This window comes from Gymnoscopelus microlampas, assembly GCF_963454915.1.
Source record: "Gymnoscopelus microlampas genome assembly, chromosome: 13".
In the NCBI taxonomy this organism is placed as follows: domain Eukaryota; kingdom Metazoa; phylum Chordata; class Actinopteri; order Myctophiformes; family Myctophidae; genus Gymnoscopelus; species Gymnoscopelus microlampas.
In genome coordinates this window covers 49,408,973-49,433,555 of record NC_139950.1, presented here as the reverse complement: position 1 = coordinate 49,433,555, position 24,583 = coordinate 49,408,973, and the positions used below count along the sequence as shown (strand labels likewise).

General features: G+C 43.2%; 1 protein-coding gene across 5 annotated transcripts in view; it reads left to right on the top strand.

The window, feature by feature from the left end:
• The window catches only part of wdfy4 (WDFY family member 4), a 187,371-nt gene that overhangs the window by 43,412 nt on the left and 119,376 nt on the right, over positions 1-24,583 (top strand). For all 5 annotated transcript variants that reach the window (XM_084076960.1, XM_084076962.1, XM_084076961.1 and 2 more), the window contains 13 exons: positions 2,257-2,547; positions 4,018-4,535; positions 7,790-7,880; positions 8,454-8,686; positions 9,917-10,020; positions 10,891-11,155; positions 13,166-13,242; positions 14,269-14,487; positions 15,830-16,011; positions 17,363-17,594; positions 22,708-22,865; positions 23,391-23,502; positions 24,182-24,372. In XM_084076960.1, coding sequence (XP_083933086.1) covers positions 2,257-2,547; positions 4,018-4,535; positions 7,790-7,880; positions 8,454-8,686; positions 9,917-10,020; positions 10,891-11,155; positions 13,166-13,242; positions 14,269-14,487; positions 15,830-16,011; positions 17,363-17,594; positions 22,708-22,865; positions 23,391-23,502; positions 24,182-24,372 — 2,673 coding nt within the window. The remainder of the gene's footprint in view (positions 1-2,256; positions 2,548-4,017; positions 4,536-7,789; positions 7,881-8,453; positions 8,687-9,916; positions 10,021-10,890; positions 11,156-13,165; positions 13,243-14,268; positions 14,488-15,829; positions 16,012-17,362; positions 17,595-22,707; positions 22,866-23,390; positions 23,503-24,181; positions 24,373-24,583) is intronic.

Here is a 24,583-nt window from a genome sequence, read left to right as displayed (position 1 = left end):
CAACACCCGAGCGCAACCAAACATAAAATGACTTTTAGTTCTACTGGATCTCTTCTCCTCTAGATCCCTCACTAACATTTTAGTCTAGTTTTCATTTGTTGACGAAATTGTCAATATATTTAGTCTTAGTTTTAGTCATCATAGCTTGTTTTTATTTCGGTTTTATTTAGTTTTCGTCAGTGTAAAAAGGTAGTCGACAAACATTTTTCGTCATAGTTTTAGTCGACGAAATCAACACTGCTACACACACACACACACACACACACGCACGCACACACTCGGACCCCACTTTGAGAACCACCGCTATAGAGTTAACTCCCCTGAGATTTAATTTCAACACAAAGACTCCTCCCACAACATGTACACGCTTATTTTCTAGTCAATTAAAACAACCTGGTGACGATGTAAAAAAACAGAACAATAGATGAAACATACAGTATACAGATATATAACATGAATCATTTCTGGTAACTAGTTTTGAGAGGCTGAGCCCAATGCTGTTAGCCTTTTATTAGATCTGGAGAGCTAATCCATCAGACATGTAATGTGTGAGGAATGAGATTAACTCAGAGAGGAGTAATCACAACAGCTCTAACCCGGGTCACAGTCACAACCATTCTGATTGGCACCTGCTTTAACCAAGTTAGCTATACACACACACGCATAAACACACGCACGCACGAAGGCAAAGCACGCACGCACGCACACACACACGCACGCACGCACGCACGCACGCGCGCGCGCGCACACACACACACACACACACACACACACACACACACACACACACACACTAAGAGAGAATGCACACACACACACACACACTCACACTCACACTCACACACACTAAATACTCATACAGCGTGATTGCATATACACGAGAACGCACACACCAGTGGAATCCACACAATAGTAGGTGCTATTCTCGTCACACACACACACACACACACACACACAGACACAGACACAGACACACACACACACACACACACACACACACACAGACAACACAGTAGGTGTGTAAGTGAGTTAAGGTTAATCAGATGTGTGTGGCGTTGGGCTGATGTGATCAGGCTCAGAGTGCGGTGGCGCTCTAATCAAATAGAAGCCGAGTTAACAGCTAGAACCTGTGTTAGCAAATCAATCTGCATTCTGTCCTTAATGTGATCACAGTCCCACAGGCAGAGGTAATAAATTCACCAGCTTATTATGCTCTAAGTGCATTACAAATCTGTTGATTGGGCGAAGAATGAAAAGATCAACACACTATAGTGCATTTTAAAGTCTTGAGTGTTCCCCAGGGCTCCCCTATAGCTATTCAAAAAATTGGCTATTCAAATAATAGCAGATCTACAAGCTCATAGCGCAGCACCGAGTGCCACGCTATGAGCTTGTAGATCTGCTATTTTTGAAAAATCGCGAATCACTTTTGCAAATCTTTGAATATATATATATTTTTAAAGTGAACATTTGTAACTCAAATCTTTGCTTCTGGGGGGCCCCTGGAACACAATATTTTGAGATGGGGTCCGTGGCCAACTACATGTTATTTTGGGTGTCCTTAACATGGAGGGAGTTCCAGGGGGTCCCCAGCAAAATGATAGATGGTTAGGAACCATGTTTGACCCTTATGGGTCTGTAACTCTGAGAGTATACAAATGGAACCAAATGGACCCGTTAGGGTCCATTTGGTTCCATTTGTATACTCTCAGAGTTAAATTAACATTGATTCTACAATATAAATTGGGGTCCCAGAGATAGAAATGCCATTAAATGGGGGTCCGTAGTAGGGCTGGTAACTTTCCTGTGAAATGATATTCGAATATTGGTCTTAAAAATTGGCAGATATTTGAATATATTCGAATATTATTATTATTATTATTTAAAAAAATATCAAAAAAAAAATAAGTTTTTTTTTTTTCTCTTTTTTTAATGTTTATTTGACAGGGACAATACAAAAAAACAATGTATCAAGTGCTCGGATCCAATAATACAATGTTTTTTGTATTGTTCCTGTCAAATAAACATGAAAATAAATAAATTTGAATATTAATTTTCATATTCGAACTATATACATATTTCCCCCATATTCGAGGAATATTTGAAATTCGAATATTAATTTACCAGCCCTAGTCCGTAGCCTAATGCATGTCAAACTGGGGGTCCTTGTAATTAAAATGGTTGAGAATCCCTGCAGTAATTGACTCCCTCTGTTGTGTTGTTGTGTTGTCGTGTTGTTGTTGTGTTGTCCCTCAGTCAGTGTTAAAGGTCCTGGAGAGCCCCAACAGCTGGGACGCCTTCCGGCGAGCGGGGGGCTTCACCGGCCTGCTGTCCCTGGTGGTGGACATGGAGGGGGCGCTGTCCCCCCGCCCTCCCCCCCAGTGGGGGGGCGGAGGGGGCACCCAGTGGGTGCTGGACCTCCTCCTCCTGGCCCTGCACATCCTGGCTCTGGCCGTGCACCTCCACCCGGTCAACGCTCACCAGTTCCAGACGGGGGGTTTCTACGAGAGGCTGGCCGAGGCCCTGTTCCAGCTGGGCTGTTTCCAGGTACAGGAACAGCATCTGTGTTTTTGAGTGGTGCCGAAGGCAGCCACTCCTATATCTGGCTTTGTCCGTATGTATGTATGTATGTATGTATGTATGTATGTATGTATGTATGTCCGTGTGTCCACCAAGCTAACATTGGTCAAGCATCACGTGACACGTGACAATATGTTGAAAGGGTGTGCTTTGATTGGCTAGCGAGACGCATGATGAAATAGAGCCCTATAAATAGATGTGTCACTTCAAAACATTGTTTACATGTTTCGAAGTGACATCAGTGCCATCAGCCAAGCTAACATTGGACATGTTAGCTTGGCTGATTGAACATGTGTTCTAATCCTTAGATATTCTAATCTAAGAATCAGAACATTTCTAGAAAACTATGGTTAAAGATAGGGTAAGTGATTTCCTTTGGTTAAAATAGCACGGATCTGCTGGCGGAGACTTGTGCTCCGAGGAGCACATTTTCTAGTCTGTTTTCTTTGTCTGTCCACAAACATTGATGACAACATCAATACGGGGGTCAATACGGGGCTCATCAAAGGCACCACTCACTTCACACAGGGTGTGATTTTTTAGCGGCGCTCCTGCTCTATACCTGACGGATCCTGCTCTATACCTGACTTTGTCCGTGTTCACCGTCAACGCTCTGATTGGTCAGACACGTCAACGGTCTGATTGGTCAGACACGTCAACGCTCTGATTGGTCAGACACGTCAACAAAGTGATTGGTCAAGCTTCACGTGACACGTGGCTATAAACACATTATAAACACATATCGATGACAAAATGTATCAAAGGCGCCGCTACCTTCACACAGGGTGTGATTTTTTTTTAAACATGTTGGCGTTTTGGCTATTCAAAAATAGCAGATCTACAAGCTTGTACACCTGCTATTTTTTTACTTTTTTTTTTTTAGATTTGAAAGGGTTAGAACTACTGATTTGGAAGGCATTTGTAGAATCGGCCTCAGGTCTTAATGGGTTAATGTGATTCACATCTTTGTAACCCATTTTTAGATTTCTTTGGCTATTAAAAAAAATAGAAGATCTACAAGCTCATAGCTCGGCACCAATTGCTGCACTATATATTACTATATTTGTAGATCTGCTATTATTAAAAAAATCTTGGAAATGTGTGCAACTCTTTGAATATATATATATATATTTTTAAAGCAAACATTTTTAACTCAAATCTTTGCTCGTGGGGGTCCCTAGAACAAAACATTTTGAGATGGGGGTCCGTGCTGTGGCCAAATACATAATGTAAAAATGTCTAATAATAATATCAGTGGTGCTCCAACTTTTCCATGTCAAGGACCCCCAAAATGATATGTATTTGGCCGCGGACCCCCATCTCAAAATATGTTGTTCCAGGGGACCCCCAGAAGCACAGATCGGAGTAAAAAAAATGTTCTCTTTAAAACATACACTGTATATATATATTCAAAGACTTGCACACATCTGCTTCCAGATGCCCCCCAAAGACCCCCAGCTGCTGACCGGCGAGGAGGCGGCGCCCAAGAAGACCCCCGCCGCGGGGGACAGAGACAGACCCTCCTCCCAAGGGGGGAGGAGCTTCCATCAGTTTGTGGAGTTAGCAGAGAGCACCGGCCCCCAGCCTCCTTCTCTTCCTCCCCCCCTCCCTCTCTCTCTTAGGATCTGTGTGAGGCTGCTGTCCTACCTGGACCAGTTCTCTACGGGGACCTACGCCACGGCGGCCCCGGAGCTGAGCTGTTCCGGGGGGGGTCCGGGGGGGTCTGAGGAGGAGGAGAGGGAGAGGGGGGACGGGGAGAGGGAGAAACCAAGCGGGGCAGCAGCAGCGGCGGCGGGGCGGGAACGGGAAGAAGAAGGAGGAGGAGGAGCGGACGCGGGTTCTTCTTCTGTCGGCCGTCGTGTGGATTCGACGTCGGATCTGCGGTCGGCGGAGGACGTGCAGGAGAGGTCGAGGAACGCTGCGTTCAGCGTCTCCTCCGTCTTCTCAGAGTCCAGGTACAGCTGCTCGTCCCAGTAGTATGTCCTCTTTATCTCCATGTTTTAACACATTTTGGTTTTAGAAAAATCCACTCCAGTGAGCCATGGCAGGTTGTTTTCTCTCTATTCAGCTGCACGTGTCGCTGTTATATGTCGCTGGATAGGGGAGGGGAGGAGAGGGGGTGGGATTAATGGACTGTGACATCAAAGTCCACGGGTGCTTAATTGAGGTCAGACAACCAAAGCCCCCCCCCCCCCCCCAAAAAAAAAAAAAATAAGATTTGATGTCATGAAACCTTATCACCCTACAGTACGTGATCATACTACAGCGTCACACAAAAGCATCATAAGTAGATCTACAAGTTCGAAACCCACCTCAATTCACAACAAAAATACAATGCAAATAGAAAAGTATTCCGATGGATGGATAAATGAATACTGAAACTGTTACTGTAGGATTCGTCTGTGACCTAATATAAAAACTGGCTTAACACATTCTCCCCCAGGTATTAATTCATCCACCTCTGCTAGTGTTTTGACCTTATTTTGACCATCCACGGAGACCCGCGGAAGCCACGTTGTCTGGGGGGAGGGGGAGGGTCTCATCTATCCACCGCAATCGTCCATTCTGTGGTAATCTTGGCTCAGTTGAACATGGCTCGTTTTCACCAAAGAACGCAGACTGGGAGAAGAAATCCGAGCTAGATGTGTTTTTCTAAATCTCATAACATGGGAGTGGATGGACTGACTTTTTTTGTGACGTCATAGTTTCGGCATCTACCGTTCTCTCGCAGTCAAGGGATCATTCATAAGTTAGGGAAGAGCGCCCCCTAGCGTACTTTTTATTTTATTTTTTAAAGAACTTATATGTACGTCCTTGGCAGGCAGGCAATGTGTTAAGAGAGAAACGTGTGCAGATAAACACACCTGCACAAATCAGTGTTGTTCCACATGCATGATATCAGTTTGTGTTGTGAGTGACATCAGATCAGAGCTTTGTCAGCCTATATAAGCTGTTGCAGACGTCTAGAGAGATCGAGAGGAATGTTGAGAGATTCTTTGATTAAGGCAGAGACAGAGACACTGATACAGAGACGTTGGCAGAGAGACACACAGAGACAAAGAAGAGACAGACGTGGACAGAGTGAGACACAAAGGAAGAAAAGAGAGATACAGAGATAAGAGATGCTGTGCTGGTCGGTGCTTCTGAAAAGAGGACCACAGACAGACCACTTCTATGGTTGTGCTGCTGGGCCAGTGGAGGACAAGGTGTATTCCTTTGGAGGGTTTAAAAGCAGGCTGACCTACAACAAGGATCAGATTGATGTTCACGTCTTCAACACAGTGACTTTGTGCTGGATGACGTTGCCCCCAGAGACAACAAGAAGAGGAGAATGTTCCCTTGATGTTCCCTCCATGCGCTACAGACACACAGCTGTACTGATAGAAGATATCATCTATATCTGGGGTGGGACGGTGAATTGTGAGATAACAACCGCAGATGACAACTGGTTTACCATCAGGGGAGACAGTGACAACGTTCTTTATGCATTTGATGTCGACGCCCACAGATGGTTTAAGCCAAAGATTTCTGGAACTGTTCCAGAGGCGAGGTCAGGCCATTCAGCCTGTGTCTTGGAGAAGGTCATGTTTATCCATGGAGGATGCAACCAGCTGACTGAACTCACTAATGACATCTACAAGTTGGACACCACCACAATGGTCTGGTCTTTAATTAACATCAGAGGCACTCCATCACCTGTTTCATCACTTCACTCTGCTACCATCATCGGGACAAAGATGTTTGTGTTTGGGGGTGGAGGGCACCAGGACAACAACATCAGAGTGTTTGACACAGAGACCAACTATTGGCTGACCACACCTTCTGCACAGCTTCTTCCAGAACAATGTTACAATCATGCAGCCTTTGTCTACAATGGAGAACTGTACATATATGGTGGATACAACTGTGATCTGAGACAAGAGTTCAATGATCTCTGGACATTTAACCCCAAGACCTTCTCCTGGAGGAAGGTTGATCCCAAGGGGAAAGGCCCGGGTTTGTTGGGTAACATGTACTGTTGCATGGTGGGAGATCGTATCATCCTCTTTGGAACAGATCTCATCTTACATATCTTACATGTAAGTCCTAGTCTGAAGACGTTATGTAAGCTAACAGTTATCCAGAGCGGTCTGGAGCAGTCAGGACTCCCACAGAACATCAGGTGGGAACTGGCAGCCATGACAACAGAAAGACGAAAACGTAAAAGAAAGACAAGCAAATAGAATAAAGATAAAATAAAATATGTTCCAGTGGATGTTGATGATCGTAGAGAAGATGACACAGAGTGGCCTGGACTTCCTAGACTTAAGGCCTAGTTTTAAGACGTCTGGAGCTTGGGAATCTGACTAAACATCAGGAACAGGCAGCCCTAAAAAAAAAGAAAATGAAGGAGAAAATTGAAAAAAAACAAACATAATAGTGATTCTAAACCTTTGGGCTGTGAGGATATTGCAAGTGAGCCCCCAAATAATTAACAAATGACTAAGATTCTGATAATATAACATCTTATATACTACTATAATTGACAAAAGCTCAAAAATTTCGTCCGGGATTCGCAAGCACAGGATCACTCCACATGCCTCCAAGACCCGCCACAGACTGTTGATCAGAGCTATGGCAATGACTCTCGGCTTGATTGATTCTCTGATTTGCCTATCAGACCCTCAGCCTGATCTGGTAGGTTGCCATAGCAACCACATACAGGAAGTCTGACCTCTTTATCACATGACCGAGGTTGGGAGGTTGGGACTAGAGGTTAGGGCCGCAAAGCGGGGAGGGAGGAGAGGAGAGGAGAGGAGAGGAGAGGAGAGGCCAGAGGGGCCGGACTTTGCATGACGTGTGTGCAGAGTGACTAGGCCAGCAAAGGTCGCCGTCCTGAGGAGGAAATTGACTATTTAGAAGGGATGACTGTCGAAATGTTTTGGGACAATGATGAGTTTGGGACTTTTTTGTCTGGACAAACCTCGGATCGGGCCTAGATGTGAGGGCCGCTTCGTGGCCCTCACATCTAGTTAACTAACATCTAGTTAGTATAATTAAAACAAAAACATAGGATCTTTTTCTTTATAACCTTGAAAAATGACTTTGCATTGTGATAGTGATGAATAGGAACATAAAATATACTGTTTGTTCCAAGCCACAACACAATCATTAAGTGATCATTAATATGAGGGTCCTTGACATTAATAGTTGCTGTCAATCTTCACAGGTTCACCTGTGACCACACTATTCTTCATCCTGGAGCTGTGCGTGTCATCATGACTCTACTGCCAGCGGTGTTTACTCCAGAGGACCCTCAGGTATTACATACACCTGTCCTGTCTGGTGGCGTTATGTAGACATACCTTCTCTAACCCATTAACCCATTAAGACCTGAGGACCCGCTTCTAAAAATGTCTTCTAAATCTTAACAGTTTTATGAAAAAAACATATGTTGACATTTTTTTTTAAAATCATGAACATTTGTGAAAATCTTTGAATACATGTACTTATTTTCTTTTTAAGCAAACATTCGTAACTCAAATCTTTGCTTCTGGGTTGGGGGGGGTCCCTTTGCAAACATGTATGTATGTACTGTATGTGTAAAAATATATATATATATATATATATATATATATATATATACTGTATATATACAGTATATATATATATATATTTATTTATTCAAAGATTTGCACACATTTTCAAGAGTTTTCAAAAAATAGCGGCTCTACTAGCTCATAGCTCGGCACTCGGTGCCGCGCTATGAGCTTGTAGATCTGCTATTTTTGAATAGCCCAAAGAAATCTGAAAATGACACAGATACGTCTCCGGTCTTAATGGGTTAATTCATCTCTCTCTCTCCCTGTCTCTTCTCTCTGTCTCTCTCCCAGTTGTCCATAGAGGTCCAGTTCTCGGTGGCCAATCACGTCCAGGCCCTGGTCAAGTCGGAGAGGAACCGTCAGATCATGTGTGGAGGCGGCGAGGAGGAGGGGGGGGGCCTGGTGCCCACGCTGCTGACCCACTGTAAGGCCATGCTGCTGGCCCCGGACCACCCGCTGCACCTGCCCGTCACGCGCATCCTGGAGAAGCTGTCCTCTCAGGCTATCACCCAGTCTGAACTACGGTACTGTACCTACACAAAGCTCTTTATCTCCATGTTCTAACCTTTTGTGTTTGCCAGACCCGAAAGGTATGGCCTACACGAGCCTTTGTCACCAATTTGTCCATACATGGTATGTCTGGTTGTGGTTAAGTTTCTTATGCATGAATAAATAGGCACAGACTAGTCGTGACGTCACTATTATGTCACAAGTATAAATACGGTTGGTATATAACGTAAGACACAAAGATTTCAGAATTAGACTTCACACGACTTCACACAACACCGGCTTAGGTCTGGCACAACCAGGTCCCCTGGTTTTTTAACTTGTTTATCCTAAACTAACCAAGGGGCCAGCCTGACATTTTTGAGCGGTGCCAACCACTCCTACATTTGACTTTGTCCGTGTGTCCGTATGTCCGTCCGTCCATCGAAACGCCATCCGTCGAAACGCGTCGCGATGCGACACGTTTTCAAGCTTGTCGATCTGCAGTGGTGGAAAAAGTACTCACATTTTAATAAGTCCAGCATTCTAAATTTACTTTAAAAGTACAAAGGTATTGATATCAAAATGTACTTAAAGTACCCAAAAGTAGAAAGTACTCATTACGCAGAAGCTGCGTAATGAGTTTCACAAGCTGTCAAATGTATAAAACTATTTTGAAAATAGCAGATCTACTGTACAAGCTGACAATGCGTCGCAAGCTTTTTGACAAAAGCATCAAAATCGATCTGCTACTATTGCTACATTTTATGTAGCAATAGTCGGCACAAGTACAGGGTTGGGTTTAAACACTTAAGCCCTATTTCACCCTTTTGAAAAGAGCAAAAATGTTCCGCATTTCGTTTTGTTTGCTTAGAATGGCTTGACCAAAACAGGGAGGAACGCCAGGTTAAAAGATGACTTATTTCCGGCGGAGTGTCTTGTAGGATACCCAATTGAGTCTCCTACTGAGCAGCAACCAGGTCATCGAATTACTGGCTTAGGAATGTGACAAAAAACAAAAAAATATCCAGGAATGCAAGGCTTCATGGGGTGTGTAATTGATAGAAAATAAATATTTTTTTTGGATGAACTACTCCTTTAAGGTTCAGTACATGCCTGAAATGGAACTAGGCTAATCTTGACATCCCATATATCCCAATATGTAATATTGCGATGCTTTAACTTTTCTTTATGCTTATTGTTATTGTTCAGGAGGTCTAGCAGACCCTCTCATGTTAATGTTTCTTTATTCTTATTGTTATGTTCAGGAGGTTCCTGTGTCTAGCAGACCCTCTCATGTGTTCAGCAGACAAAGTGGACGATGGACAGGAAGAAGATCCTTCATTACGTACGACGACTCCCATCTCAAATGGTAGGAGAATCAACACTCCGAATGATTAGAATTGTAGCATTAAACTAAACCTAAAGCCTAAACCATTTATAGCATTGCCCCCAGTCAGGAAACGAGGAAGCTGCAGGTGAAATAGTTTGTATGATTTGTACAACTTCTAGCATTTGTTTTGGAGGGCTAGGGGCAGGCATTACAATTGTAAATTGTGAGCTGTGTGCTATAGAGATCCTCAACATGTGATCTTTCATATCTGCTATCTACAATGAATGTGTATGGAGACAGTAGAGACCAGTGTTATTATAAATGTGTTAATTTAGGACATGGTGAAAAGTTCTTACTTCCAACAAATTGCATTTCACATTGTAACCTGTGAATATAAGTTCATAAGTATACGTTTACATTTCAACTTGATTGCGTGGTTTGATAAGGAAGCAATTACCAAAAGCAAAAACCTTTTCAGATGGGGGTCTGTGGCCAAATACATATTAATATGGGGTCCTTGACATGAAACATTGGATGTTCTTAACACATTACCTGCCAATCACAAGTATAACCGTGATTGGAAAAATACCCCGTTATCTGCCAGTCACGAGTATAACCGTGATCGATTGATTTTTATTTTTCAAATTTTCAATTTTCAATTTATCCACACAGAACCAGAGATATAGCCATCCAAAGATTTCTAGCTCCATTCACTCCTTGGTTAACTTATTACTTTAAAATCATGTATCTCGGCTCCTGTGTTTTTTGTTTTTAACATTGGCAGTGGGGGAAGTAAAAAAAAAAAAGACCTGGCAGGGAATGTGTTAATGGACACACACACACACACACACACCCTTCAGCTTTTCCAGTCTTAATTCATTACAGCGTTGATAATGATGTCCCCAACAGGCACGGAGGCAGACGGCTCCATAGAGGCGGGTGAGGGGGAGACGACGGGGGGGCGAGGGTCTTCTACGGGGGAGAAGACGTTGAAGCGCTCCTTCAGCCTGCTGAGATCGCCCGCCTCCTCCTCCTCCTCCTCCTCCTTCTCCTCTCTGCCTCTCCACCAGATCATCAGTCTGGTGTCCATGACGGCGCCGCGCAACTTCAGACCCCACCGTCTCTCCTCGTCTCCTGCCTTCGTGGAGTTTGACATGAGCGAGAGCGGCTACGGGTGAGTCTGTGTGTTTGTGTTGTTGTGGGCCTTTGGAGAAGCCTTTAGAGCATTGGTTCTCAAAGTGGGGTCCGGGGACCCCCAGGGGTACTTGCGGGGGTTCCTGGTGGTCCCCAGCTAAATGATGGATAGGCACCAAATGGACCCTTATGGTTCTGTAACTCTGAGAGTGTACAAATGGAACCAAATGGACCCGTTAGGGTCCATTTGGTTCCATTTGTACACTCTCAGAGTTAAATTAACATTGATTTTACAATACAAATTGGGGTCCCAGGGCTAGAAATGCCATTAAATGGGGGTCCGTAGCCTAATGCATGTCAAACTGGGGGTCCTTGAAATTAAAATGGTTGAGAATCAATGCTAGAGAGCCGTAAAAATCTTCTCTTATGGGGGTCCCTGGCATATCTTTTGAAATGGGGGTCCGCGGGCTAATAAGAGTCAATTTGGGGGTCCTTGATATGAAAAAGTTTGAGAACCACTGCTTTAGAGGTCATTACAGAAGTGTTTCTCAAAGTGCGGTATCTGAGGGGGGTCCCCAGCTAAATATGGCTGTTCAGAAATAGTAGATTTACAAGCTCACAGGGCGTCACTTTGTGCTGCGTTACGAGCTTGTACATCTGCTATTTTTTAATATGTATATTTTTTTAATATTGAAAGTATTGAAAAAAAAACACTTGTTTTCTCTTCTTGGGGTCCCTGGCACAATACATTTTCAGATGGGCGTCCGAGGCCACATATATATCAATTTTGGGGGGTCCTTGACGTGAAAAAGTTTGAGAACTACTTCAATACAGCTGCCACAGCCTGTCACATAGAAACCAGAGACATAAATCATATCTTTTGGTCTTCATTTCTTAAACACTTGAACCCCCAAGCATGCCTATTCCTCTCTCCCTCCACAAGGAGATAATGGTTATATTATGGGGGGTCCACGGCCAAATATATATAAATGTGGGGGTCCTTGCCACAAAAGAAATTGAGAACCACTGTTACACACGATCATTATAAACAACACCTGTGAGTGTCCTGTTCACGCATTGCACCGATATGGAACACATTATGTCAGTGGATCAACTGCTTTCAGTGCAAGTGGGGGAGAGTCTTATATCACAAGTACTGTACTTAAGTAAAACATTTTGGTTAGCCGCTCTATACCTTTAGGTATAGAGCGGATCCTGCTCTATACCTGACTTTGTCTGTGTTCACCGTCAACGTTCTGATTGGTCAGACCCGTCAACGCTCTGATTGGTCAGACCCGTCAACGTTCTGATTGGTCAGACCCGTCAACGTTCTGATTGGTCAGACCCGTCAACATCAAGCAATTAGGGGTCTTAACAATTAGGAGAGCAATTAGGGGTCTTAACCCCTAATTGCTCCCTGAGCGCTGTAGAATTGCTGCTCACTGCTCCTAGTAGTTATAGGATGGGTAAATGATTGGTCAGACCCGTCAACGTTCTGATTGGTCAGACCCGTCAACAAAGTGATTGGTCAAGCTTCACGTGACACATGGCTATAAACACATTATAAACACATATCGATGACATAATGTATCAAAGGCACCGCTACCTTCACACAGGGTGTGATTTTTACTTTACTGGAGAATTTCCAATTTTCAATACTTTTACTTCTACTCCACTACATCTAAAAATAAATATAAAATAAATATTGTACTCCACTGCAAATATTTGAAAACCTTAGTTACTAGTTGCAGATATAAATCATTTTATTATGAAACATACATGAACCACTTTATTCCTATTTTATACAATATGCTATTTGAAAATAGCCGATCTACAAGCCCATCTACAATTGCGACGTGTTGTCTGCTATTTTCAAACATTTCAGTACTTTTACTTTTGGTACTTTAAGTGTATTTTGATGCCAATACTTTTGTACTTTTTACTCAAGTAACATTTTGATCACAGGCCTTTTACTTGTTGTAACAGAGTATTTTTATATTGTGCTATTGTATTGCTACTTTTACTCAAGTAAAATATCTGTGTTGGACAGATGTCTGGTCCTGCCGTCTCTGGCGACGGTGAAAGGAGTGAACGCTGACTCCATCCCAACTGGTGGAGTAGGAGGAGGTGAGAGAAGAACTTCAATATCCACATATTATTATGCACATGTTTATGAATGAGTAGATTATAGAATGCAGCCATTCTCAACCTTTTTTGCATTCTGTCACTGTCTACAGCTGTGACTACAGCGTCACACGAAAGCATCAAAAGCAGCAGGTCTGCAAGCTCGAAACCCACCGCAATTCACAACAAAAAAATGCAATGCAAATAGAAAAGTAATCCAAAGGATGGATAAATGAACACTGAGAGGGAGGAAGTTCGTCCCATAGCTGGGCAGCCCCGTAACCATAGCGACATTCTTTGACACAAAAGCGCTAATAAGAAGCTGAGATTTGATGAAATAGAAAAACGGGCTTCACAGTTAAGTTCAGATGGTAATGGTCAATGGCTGTGTGCAAAATCAGAGCAATTGGTCCAGCCACTGAGGAGAACCGGGTAGCTTCACCTACTCACCACTACAGACAGAGGTTACTAGAATTATAGTAGGATAATGTTTATTGTCCCCAAGGGGAAAATTGTCTTCACAAGGTCTGTTCGTTAATAACAACAAAAACAACATAACAACAACATATCACAAAGACAAAAACATGAGGTCCCCACTGTACACAGAAAACCCTCTAAGCGTGTGATGGCCTTATTGTTCATATCAGCAAGTGTGGGTGTGGGAAGTCCGATGATTTTGGAGGCAATACGGGTGATACTGTAAAGTTTGTTTCTGTTCGGCATGGACAGTATGGTAAAAAAAACATGCGGAACAATACAATAAAACGGGTTGAATGATGCTTTAAAATGAATTAAATTCATAGTTGTAGGAAACGTGGTGTGAAGCAACGCGTTTGGAGCTTAAGAATTGGCTCCTTTTTGCTACTTTTTAAATCGGATCCTGAAAAGTATCATTTTTGGACATTTGAGGTTTCCACCCGACAGAGTTGATTTGGAGGACCCCCACTGGAAAACCCCCTCCCTCGAGGACCTCTGGGAACCAAACAAATTAATAGAACTGTCTTCTTGTGTCTTTTATGTATTCCCCAGAGTGTCGGGGCTTCCCCCCCGCGGCGGGCCTGTCCTATTCCTGCTGGTTCCACATCAACAGGTTCAGCTCGGCCTGTGACTCTCACCCCATCCGCCTGCTGTCTGTGGTGAGACACATGTCCCGCGCAGAGCACCACTACGTCTGTCTGTCCGTCTCCTTCTCCGCCTGCGATGGATGCCTGGTCATCTCCACCGAGGAGGAGCCCTACACGTTCCTCGGTGAGGAGGGAGGGAGGGAGAGAGGGAGGGATAGAGAGAGAGGGAATAAAAAGGATAACACCTGCTTTAAGTGAACTTTAAAACTGTAATAGGGAACTTACTTTAATGCAGTGGTTCCCAAACGTTTTAGCTCGAGGCCCAGTAGGGACATTTTATTTCGCCCTGGGACCCAAACTAGTGAAAATAGCCCATCTTTACTCTAATTAGGACATTGTTGTAATTGTCTCTCCTTTGGGAGAGACATGCAACTTAAGGTTTGTATCTTTAACATAGCTCATATTGATTATAGATATGAACACTTAGGAAGAGATTACATGAAATCTCACTTGAACCCTTTATACTTTGTTGACCAGGGGCCCCAGGGCTCTGTATTAGGTCCGCTAGTATTTCCTTCTACACCAAATCTCTGGCAAAAATCTACAAGCTCACAAGGGGTCCCAACGCGACACCTTGTGAGCTTGTAGATTGACTATTTTCGACGTTTTTCTTTTGCCCCCAGAATAGAGACGCTAGGATTAAAGTGGTTAATAACAAACAAACAAACTGTGTGTACTATGATAGCAGTAGTGGTTATGGCACCACATTGATGTGAACCAGTGTTCATTGTGATGACTAAAACTATGATGACAATGTTTCCTTGACTACCTTTTTCCACTGACTGAAACTAAATAAAAAGTAAGCTATGATGACTAAAACTATGGCTAAATATATTGACAATTGTGTAAAAACTAGACTGAAATGTTTGGGAGGGACTAGTGGAGGAGAGATCCAGTAGAAATAAGACGAGTCATGTTATGCTTGGCAGTGCGTGGGTGCTCTATCAAGGCCTGCCAACAAACTTTAGTCGACTAAATCAGTGGTTTTCAACCCTTTTCATGCCAAGGAACCCTGAATTGATATACGTTTGACCGCGGACCCCTATCTGAAAATGTTTTGTGCCAGGAACCCCCAGAAGAGAAGTTTGTGTTAAAAAATGCAAAATTCTACTAAATTCTTAAAACACAGATTTTTCGAAAATGTTCAAAAATAGCAGATCTACAAGCTTGTAGATCTGCTATTTTTGAATAGCCAACGTATACAATATGGATAAAAGGGTGAAAATGTATTAACACCTTTAGCATGGGGACCCCCTGGTACCCCCTCAAGGACCACTGGTTGAGAACTACTGCACTAAATCAACTGTAGATTTTGTCGACTAAAATCTTATAATATTGAGTCAACTAAAACTAGACTAACAGTAAAACATTTCAGATGACTAAAACATGACTACTAGATCAACATTTGCTGTCAAAATGAACACTAATGTGAGCTTCCTCTCTCTCTTGCTGGTCTGTTGGATCAGATATGATGGAGCCAGAGGTGTCGTCCAGCCCCAGCCCCCTGCCCGCCTCGCTGAGGTTCCGCTGCTCCAGCCTGCTGGTCCCGGGTCAGTGGCATCACCTGGCCGTGGTCCTGGCCAAGGACGTGAAGAAGAGCTGTCGGGTGTCGGCCTACCTCAACGGCAGGACGGTGGGAACGGCAAAGGTAACGGAGGAAAAGCTTGTGTAGATCTGCTACTTATGATAGTTTTGAATTTGAATCCTGAAAAGTAACAGTTTTGGACATAATGAGGTTTACCACCCGACAGAGACTGGGAATCGATAGGTCGGCAGTTTGACACCTGACCTGTCCCACTCCCTGAGCAACCCATAAAAGCCCCCCCCCCCCCCCCCCCCCATCGGAGCCACCTGAGCAACCATCTGCAGGGTGAAGCAGTAAAAGCATTTTCCCCGACCCTAGGGACCAGAAAATATCAAGTGAAAGTACAGAAAGTACAGAGTGAAAGGTCAGGTTTACTAAGTATTGTTAAGTGTCTGGAAATACACATTAACATGAATCCAACATGATACTGCTGTGAAACACGTCTGTGAAGCTGCCTATGAAATCTATGAAGAAAAGGAAACTTTATACAATATATAACGGGGGGTCCCTGCTTTCTCTCTCTCTCAGCCAAGGGGTCCTTGGCCTAAAAACGTTGAAGACCTCTCTGCTCTATCGATATTGTGACAATATTATCGTATTGTGCTGACAATATATTTTCAACAATGTTCAAAATAATGAACATAGCAGATCTAGATGCATTGTGAGCTTGTTGTTTTTAGAAAGTCATGTAAAATAAGACTTAACCCATTAAAACCAGGAAAGCATCTGTGTCATTTGAGTGTTTTAGTGTTGGTTATTCAAAAATAGCAAATCATACAATCTGTGAGCTTGTACATCTACTATTTTTGATCATTTTTGAAAAATATATATCAATTTGGGGGTTGTTGGCACAATGCGTTGCGACAAATTGTGAGCTTGTAGATCTGCTATTTTCAAACCATTTTTTTTACATTTTCAAAACTTGTGAAATGGGACATTCTGCATAATGAGTACTTTCTACTTTTGATACTTTTAAGTACATTTTGATGCCAATCCTTTTGTACTTCTACTCAAGTAAATTGTGAATTCCGGACTTTCACTTGTAACAGAGTATTTCTATATTGCAGTATTGCTACTTTTACTTAACTCACTGAGTGCCATTAACGTGTTTCACGTGTTTTTAGCGCTATGGCTCAACGTGCCATTAACGTGTTTGACGTGTTTTTGAAAAACATTAAACATGTTAAGAACCCAAGATATCTGAAGGTGTGCAGCTCCATCCACTCCTTGTTTAACTTAGAACTGAAAAAGGCTGTATCTCGCTTCCTAAGCACTTTTTGTTTTCTGTGAAAAAAACTCTGGCACTTTTCAGAATCAATTCTGAAATAATTCTGGCAATCCTGGCACTCAATGAGTTAAGTAAGAAATGTGAATACTTTTTCCACCACTGATACTGTATCCCACGTCCCCGTAGATGCGGTACATCCAGCCGTTCCCGGGCCAGTACGTGTCCATGGACCCCACGGCCGTCATCGACGTGTACGCGCTGATCGGAACGCCGTCCCTGTGGAAGGAGCACGCCGCTCTGCTCTGGAGAGTGGGCCCCGCCTACCTCTTCGAGGAGAGTCTGAGTGCCGAGGCCGTCGCCGCCATCTACGCACAAGGCACCGCCTACCTGGGCAACTTCCTGTCTCTACGCCACACGGGTACGACCAGCGATTTGAGAAGCGAGGTTCTGTGTAATGACTTGGATACCGTACTTGTACTTAACCCATTGATACCTGGAACGCATCTGTGTCACTTTAGATGTCTTTGGCTTTTCAAAAATAGCAGATATACAAGCTCATAGCGCGGCACCGAGTGCCGCGCTATGAGCTTGTAGATCTGCTATTTTTGAAAAATCGTGAAAAATATTATTTTTAAATTTTTTTCTGATTTTTTTTTTAGGATTTTGAAAATGTTTAGAAGCGGCCTCAGGTCTTAATGCAGGGGTCTTCAACGTTTTCAGGCCAAGGACCCCCTAGCTGAGAGAGAGATGAAGCAGGGACCCCCTCTATATTGTATAAACTTGTGTTTCAGATAAACTTGTGCTGCTCTTTTTCCCCTCCACACCTATAACTCTTTACCAAAAATAGCCGATCTACAAGCCTGTTGTCTGCGGTGTAGAGCCTGTCTGTCTGCTGTGTAGAGCCTGTCTGGCTGGGGTTGCTATGATGATCAATTTACCATATTAGGGACATCAACAGGCATCGACTTCCTTGATTGGCCAGCCCGACCCATCAGCGGATTGGTCAAACATTGCATGACACTTGTGCCACTGAACCAATATAAGTGGTAGAGCACACATCAGGACTCCATTCTGTTACACAACAAGACTTGAAGAATCTAATTTGATCCCTGGATGAGCTGTTGTGAGAAATGTTCTACTGGACGCTGCATCTGAACAGAGGACCAGTGTTAGGCAGTCAAGCTGCTGCTGTTGCCGTGGGAGACAAAGTCTACTCATTAGGAGGGTACTGTAACATCAATAAGGATCAGATTGATGTTCACATCTTCAACACAGTGGCTTTACGCTGGAGGAAGTTGACCCCAGTGACAACTGGAAGAGGAGAATTTCACATTGAGGTTCCATCCAATCGCAGCGGCCACTCAGCTGTGCTGATAGAAGATATGATCTACATCTGGGGGGGTCATAAATATGACACAACGGAACACTGCAACGTGCTGTATGCATTTGATGTCGACGCCCACAGATGGTTCAAGCCCAAGGTTTCTGGAACTGTTCCAGAGGAGAGGATGAACCACACAGCCTGTGTCTTGGGGAAGGTCATGTATATTCATGGAGGATCCAATAGGACTGGATTCCGTAATGACATGTACAGGTTGGACACCACCACAATGGTCTGGTCCTTAATTAACACCAGAGGTACTTCACCTCCTGCTTCCACATGTCACTCTGCCACCATCATCGGGACAAAGATGTTTGTATTTGGCGGAACCTCCTTTAACAACAACAACATCAGAGTGTTTGACACAGAGACCAACTGCTGGCTGAACACACCTTCTGCACAGCTTCTTTCAGAAGGACGCTGGGGTCATTCAGCCTTTACCTACAATGGAGAGCTGTACATATATGGTGGCAGATATAGTTATAATTCTACCCTCAATGATCTGTGGAAGTTCAGTCCAAAGACCTTCTCCTGGAAGAAGGTTGAGCCCAAAGGGAAAAGACCGTGTGGGATGTATCTGATGTGCTGTTGCATTGTGGGAGATCGTATCATCCTCTTTGGAGGAGAAAGCGGACCTGCTGACCTGTACATGTTAGACTTAAGTCCTAGTCTGAAGACAGTGTGCAAGCTAGCAGTTATTCAGTACGATCTGGACCAATCAGAACTCACACACGACATCAGGTGGGAACTGGAAGCCATGACTAACAACAGCAACACATAAATAATATAAATAACACGGGGTCCAATAAGGGGCGTGGCCTCATGTGGATTTCAGACTTCATGTGACCAATCTGTGACGTCAGTCAACTATGACATAATGACTCCATATTTGGGCAAGGTTTCAGCCTGATCTGACTGCCATTGACTTCCATTATAACATTGAAGTTAAATATATCAAATATAGAAGGAAAAAAGGCAAGGCTCCAGCCTCATCCAAATCCCATGTGAGAATTCAAAAAAATAAACCAGACATTGTTTATGTTTTTAAAAACAATTTGTGACAAAAAGAAAATCTCCATTAATATTCAAAAACCTCGTAACTCCACTTGAGCTGTATGTGGATAAAGTGATGATAATATAAGGACACATTCAAGTATCTGACAATGTACAGTGTAAAGCATTGGTTCTCAAATTGGGGTCCGGGGACCCCAGGGGTACTTGAGGGGGCTCCAGGGGGTCCCCAGCTAAATGATGGATAGGAACCAAATAGACCCTTATGGGTCTGTAACTCTGAGAGTGTCCAAATGGAACCAAATGGACCCTAACGGGTCCATTTGGTTCCATTTGGACACTCTCAGAGTTAAATTAACATTGATTTTACAATAGGAATTGGGGTCCCAGAGAAAATAAATGCCATTAAATTAGGGATGTCCGATATTATCGGCCTCCCGATATTATCGGCCGATATTAGCATAAAAATTGATATCGGGAAAATATCGGTATCGGTTTTTGAAAAAAAATATTTATTTTTTTTTTGCTTTATAAATAAGTTACAGGAGTTCTTACTGTATATGGTGTGTGTGATATGAAATTTGAGCTTACCCTAATCACAATAATCCCCGCATATATCGGTATCGGTTGATATCGGTATCGGTAATTAAGAGTTGGACAATATCGGTATATCGGTTATCGGTAAAAAAGCCAATATCGGACAACCCTACATTAAATGGGGGTCCGTAGCCTAATGCATGTCAAACTGGGGGTCCTTGAAATTAAAATGGTTTAGAATCACTGCTAGAGCCGTAAAAATCGTCTCTTATGGGGGGTCCCTGGCATATCTTTTCAAATGGGGGTCCACGGGCTAATAAGTGTCAATTTGGGGGTCCTTGACATGAAAAAGTTTGAGAACCCCTGGTATAAAGTCACTAGCCTGGCATGGCCAGACTAGTATCACTGTGTAGATATGAGTCTGGAACCTGCATTTCCAAGGAGCAGATAAAACAAATGTCTTTTGTGATAAACCTGGCCCTATTTTGGCCATGTCAATATAGGCTTTTTTTTTTTTTAAGCTACAAGCTCACAACACGTCGCATTGCGATGCATCGGGATCGGAAGCCAAAAATCTTGCATCATAAAGGCAGGGGGTCTTCAACGTTTTTAGGCCAAGGACCCCCTAGCTGAGAGAGAGATGAAGCATAAAACTGTGTTTCAGATAAACTTGTGCTGCTCTTTTTTTCCCACTACACCCTATAACTCTTTGCCAAAAATAGCCGATCTACAAGCCGATCTCTCGCGCTGCGAGGCGTTGTAGATCTGCTATTTTTGGCTAAAGTTCTCCTCAGAAAAGGGATGCTAGGGTTCAAGTGGTTAATGTAAAAAAATAAAAAATAAATCATCACACAAAGATCTGGCGGACCCCCTGTAGTAACTCTGAGGACCCCCTAGGGGTCCCGGACCCCCTGTTGAAGACCCCTGTCTTAATGGGTTAAGCAATATTACACAAGAGGGTTTGCGTTATGGTGAGTATTGATTGGCTAGACAGTGATGCGGAGCAGAGTCCTGCAAGCATCACTGAAGTGCCAATAATCACGATAAAGCTACCCTGCTGTGTGTAATACTGCGATTATACAAAAAAAAAAAATACATTCATGTTGTGGGGCATTTCACTCTCTAAATATCAACCTTTCTGCGCGTGTTATCTCTGTTAACCTGGAAATACGTGGGGTCAGTCTGATAGAGACAGAGTCCCTGTTCACTCAGCGCTAGACCAGGGGTCTTCAACAGGGGGAGTTACTACAGGGGGTCCGCCAAATCTTTGTGTGATATGATTTCTTTTTTTTTACATTAACCACTTGAACCATAGCATCCCTTTTCTAAGCCAAAAAATAGCAGATCTACAAGCTCACAACGCCTCGCGCTGCGAGGCGTTGTGAGCTTGTAGATCGGCTATTTTTTGGCAAAGAGGTGTTTGGTGTAGAGAGAAACAAGAGCAGACCAAGTAAACAAAAAAAAGTTAAATCTGAAACACAATTTTTATACAATACAGAGGAGGGGGTCCCTGCTTCATCTCTCTCTCAGCTAGGGGGTCCTTGGCCTGAAAACGTTGAAGACCCCTGCGCTAGACAACTTTTCCCAAATTGAACATATAGAGAAAAAAAACTTAACTCTTAGCTCGATCTCATTGTAATTAAGATATTCAATAGACATTTAATGACAGATTTAGCTACTACGTCTGCAAACGTCCCCATGCAAACTGCTAGCTTAGCCGGTTCTGCACTGCGAGACTATTTCAACCAATCAGGTTGCTTGGTCTGAACTACCTGTTGTATAAGTGTACTTGTTGTATGATGGTGTCATGTGGCTAAGATAATAGACCTACAAGTTCACAACATGTATGTGCGATGCGTTGTGAGCTTGTAGGTCACCTATTTTCTGCATGCAACAAATTAAGTATAAATGTTTTATGTATTTGAACTAAATACCAGTTTGTGTGTCATCTTCATGTGAGTGTTGGTGTAAGACCACTGTGACATTTGGTATTTATCACATGAGCTATTTAGCAGAAACTTTCGTCTACAACAATGTGAAGGAAGGGGAATCAATTTTGTTGACGTTAAACTAAACAGAGCTTTTTGTTATTCATGCACAATGGTCACTTTGGATAAGAGCATGTGCTAAATGTGTAAATAAATGTTGTAGTATTGTCCACTGCTCTCAGAAGTTTCAGGAAATTGTTCCCTGAACAGTCACGCTGTCATTTGCTCCTTACTTTGGGCATGTCATTATATTGTCAAAAAAATGTAATAATATAATAATAATAGTACAAAAAAAAACAATCTATGTGCTTGTACTGTAGATCCGTTCGCTATTCGTTGATTCGGCTTAAGTGGTTAATTAGTGTGTAATATGTTAGGGTATGTTATCACAATATACAGTAACTAGTACACCTACTGGTTGGCGAGGTATTGCATAAAGCTCAAGGCGAATTATCTCTCCTACCCAAACAGGCTTTCTCAGTCTTTGCTCAGCAATAGAAATTCTGGGAGACCCGGTTTGGAATCCCGGGTAGGACATGAATCTTGCAGCTTTTAAAATGCCTCAACGGAGCGTAACAACGTGTTTGTGTGCTTTGTGTTGTTTATGTCCTCAGGCCACGAAGCAGACGCGGTGGATCCTCCTCTCCCTGCCAGGCTGGTTCCTGAGGAGAGGATCTCGTTTGGGATCAACCCCTCTGTGGCCACGGTAACCACCGCCACACAGATCAGAGAGGATTACAACGAGGTGGACTGCAGACTCATTGCCAAAGAGGTACTGTGGGTTAGGGAGGGAGAAACCTCAAGGTCGATACCATGTCTATTAAGGTGACTCTCCTCTGCTGTGTGACTCTCGACTTTTAGTTCAGCACAAACTGTCGGCCAACGTTAATGAGGACACATTTTTACAGGCAGTGTTGCCATAAAAGGTTCTCATCTCTGGGACCCCAATCAACACTGAGTTAAAGTAACAATGAGGATTTTACAGAGTTACAGACCTAAAAGGGGTCTTTGAGGGGGGGGTTCCAGGGGGTCCCCAGCAAAATGAGTTAGTACAGCATCACAGACATTTTAACCCCTTTATCCATTTATACGTTGGCTATTGTCTTTTTTCTCGAGTCTCGAAAATGTTTGGAAGATTTTGAATTACTGTTTTACATAAATCTTCTCTTCTGGGTGGTCCTTGGCACAAAACATTGTCCGATGGGGGGTCCGCGGCCAAATGTTCATCAATTTGGCACGACAAAGTGTGAAAACCACTGCTGTATATGGTGTGTGAATGTGTGTGTCGTTGTTGCAGATGGGCATAACGTCCCGGGATAACTCCACCCCTGTGTTCCTGGCCCGGAACCTCAGCCAACACCTCAGTGGTACAGCTCGCACCATAGGAGCAGCTCTGGTCGGCAATTATGGTAAATATAGGCTAACTAACTGTACAAGTATTTGAATGTTAAGTGTGATGAGTTTGTATTTAAAAAAAAAAAAAATTGTTAAAAAGTTAAAGCTCTATATATTGTTATAGTAATTCACTGCTATAGCGTGATTGCTCAGTAACTGAGGTAACCCCTTAACCCTCTGGCATCTGGCATTTTGTTTTAAAATACAAAATGACTATCATTTTCCGACAGGACTGGCCTCTACACCAAGGGCCCTATCTTGCCTTACCCCTTATGCATAAACTATTTTGAAACTTGTCACATATATTTGGGTATTTTTATATTTGATGTTAAAAGGTTAAAGTACTAATCATTGCTACAGTTCGTTCATAGAGGTCTCTCCAGCTCTTTAGTAAACAGAATATAGTACATTTTCAGGTAGGTGACAACTTTAAGCCAATCAGGAGAGAGCACTGAAAATGCATTTTCTGTTTAATAAAGAGCTGGTGAGACATGGAGACTCCTTTTACTGAACAAACACTCTATATCAGTGATTACTATCAGAATATAGAGCTATTTAACACTTATTTTATCCAAAGTGAATCACTTACCCTACCTTTAATTTACGAAAAAAACACAAAATGTTAGAATATGGAGATAAGAGGTTTCTGCCTGACAGCAACAGTGTGAAGCTCACAGACGCTTGTCGTTCCAGGCGTGCGTACCTTCACCCCTAAGAGTGCAGCTACTGGGTTCCTGTACCTCGGCGGTCCGGCGGTGACACTCAGTCTGGTGGCCATGGCGCCGGACGACAGTTCTCTGTACGCGGCCATGAAGGTCCTGGTGTCTGTGCTGGAGACCAGCCCCACCATGCAGCAGGAGATGAACCGCATCCACGGGTACAAGGTGGGTCCAAAATGTATCATTACCCCGATAGATGGAGTTAGTTACACCATCTGGTAGTACCCCCTCCCAAATGTGGCACTCACATGGGAAAATATTCATTTTTCTAATCTGCCACCATAATGTGGCATGAGTTGTGAGCTTGCAGATCTGCTTTTTTTTTTTTGCCACTTTCTTATATTACTTGACAATTTGGCCAACAGGTTTTTATAAA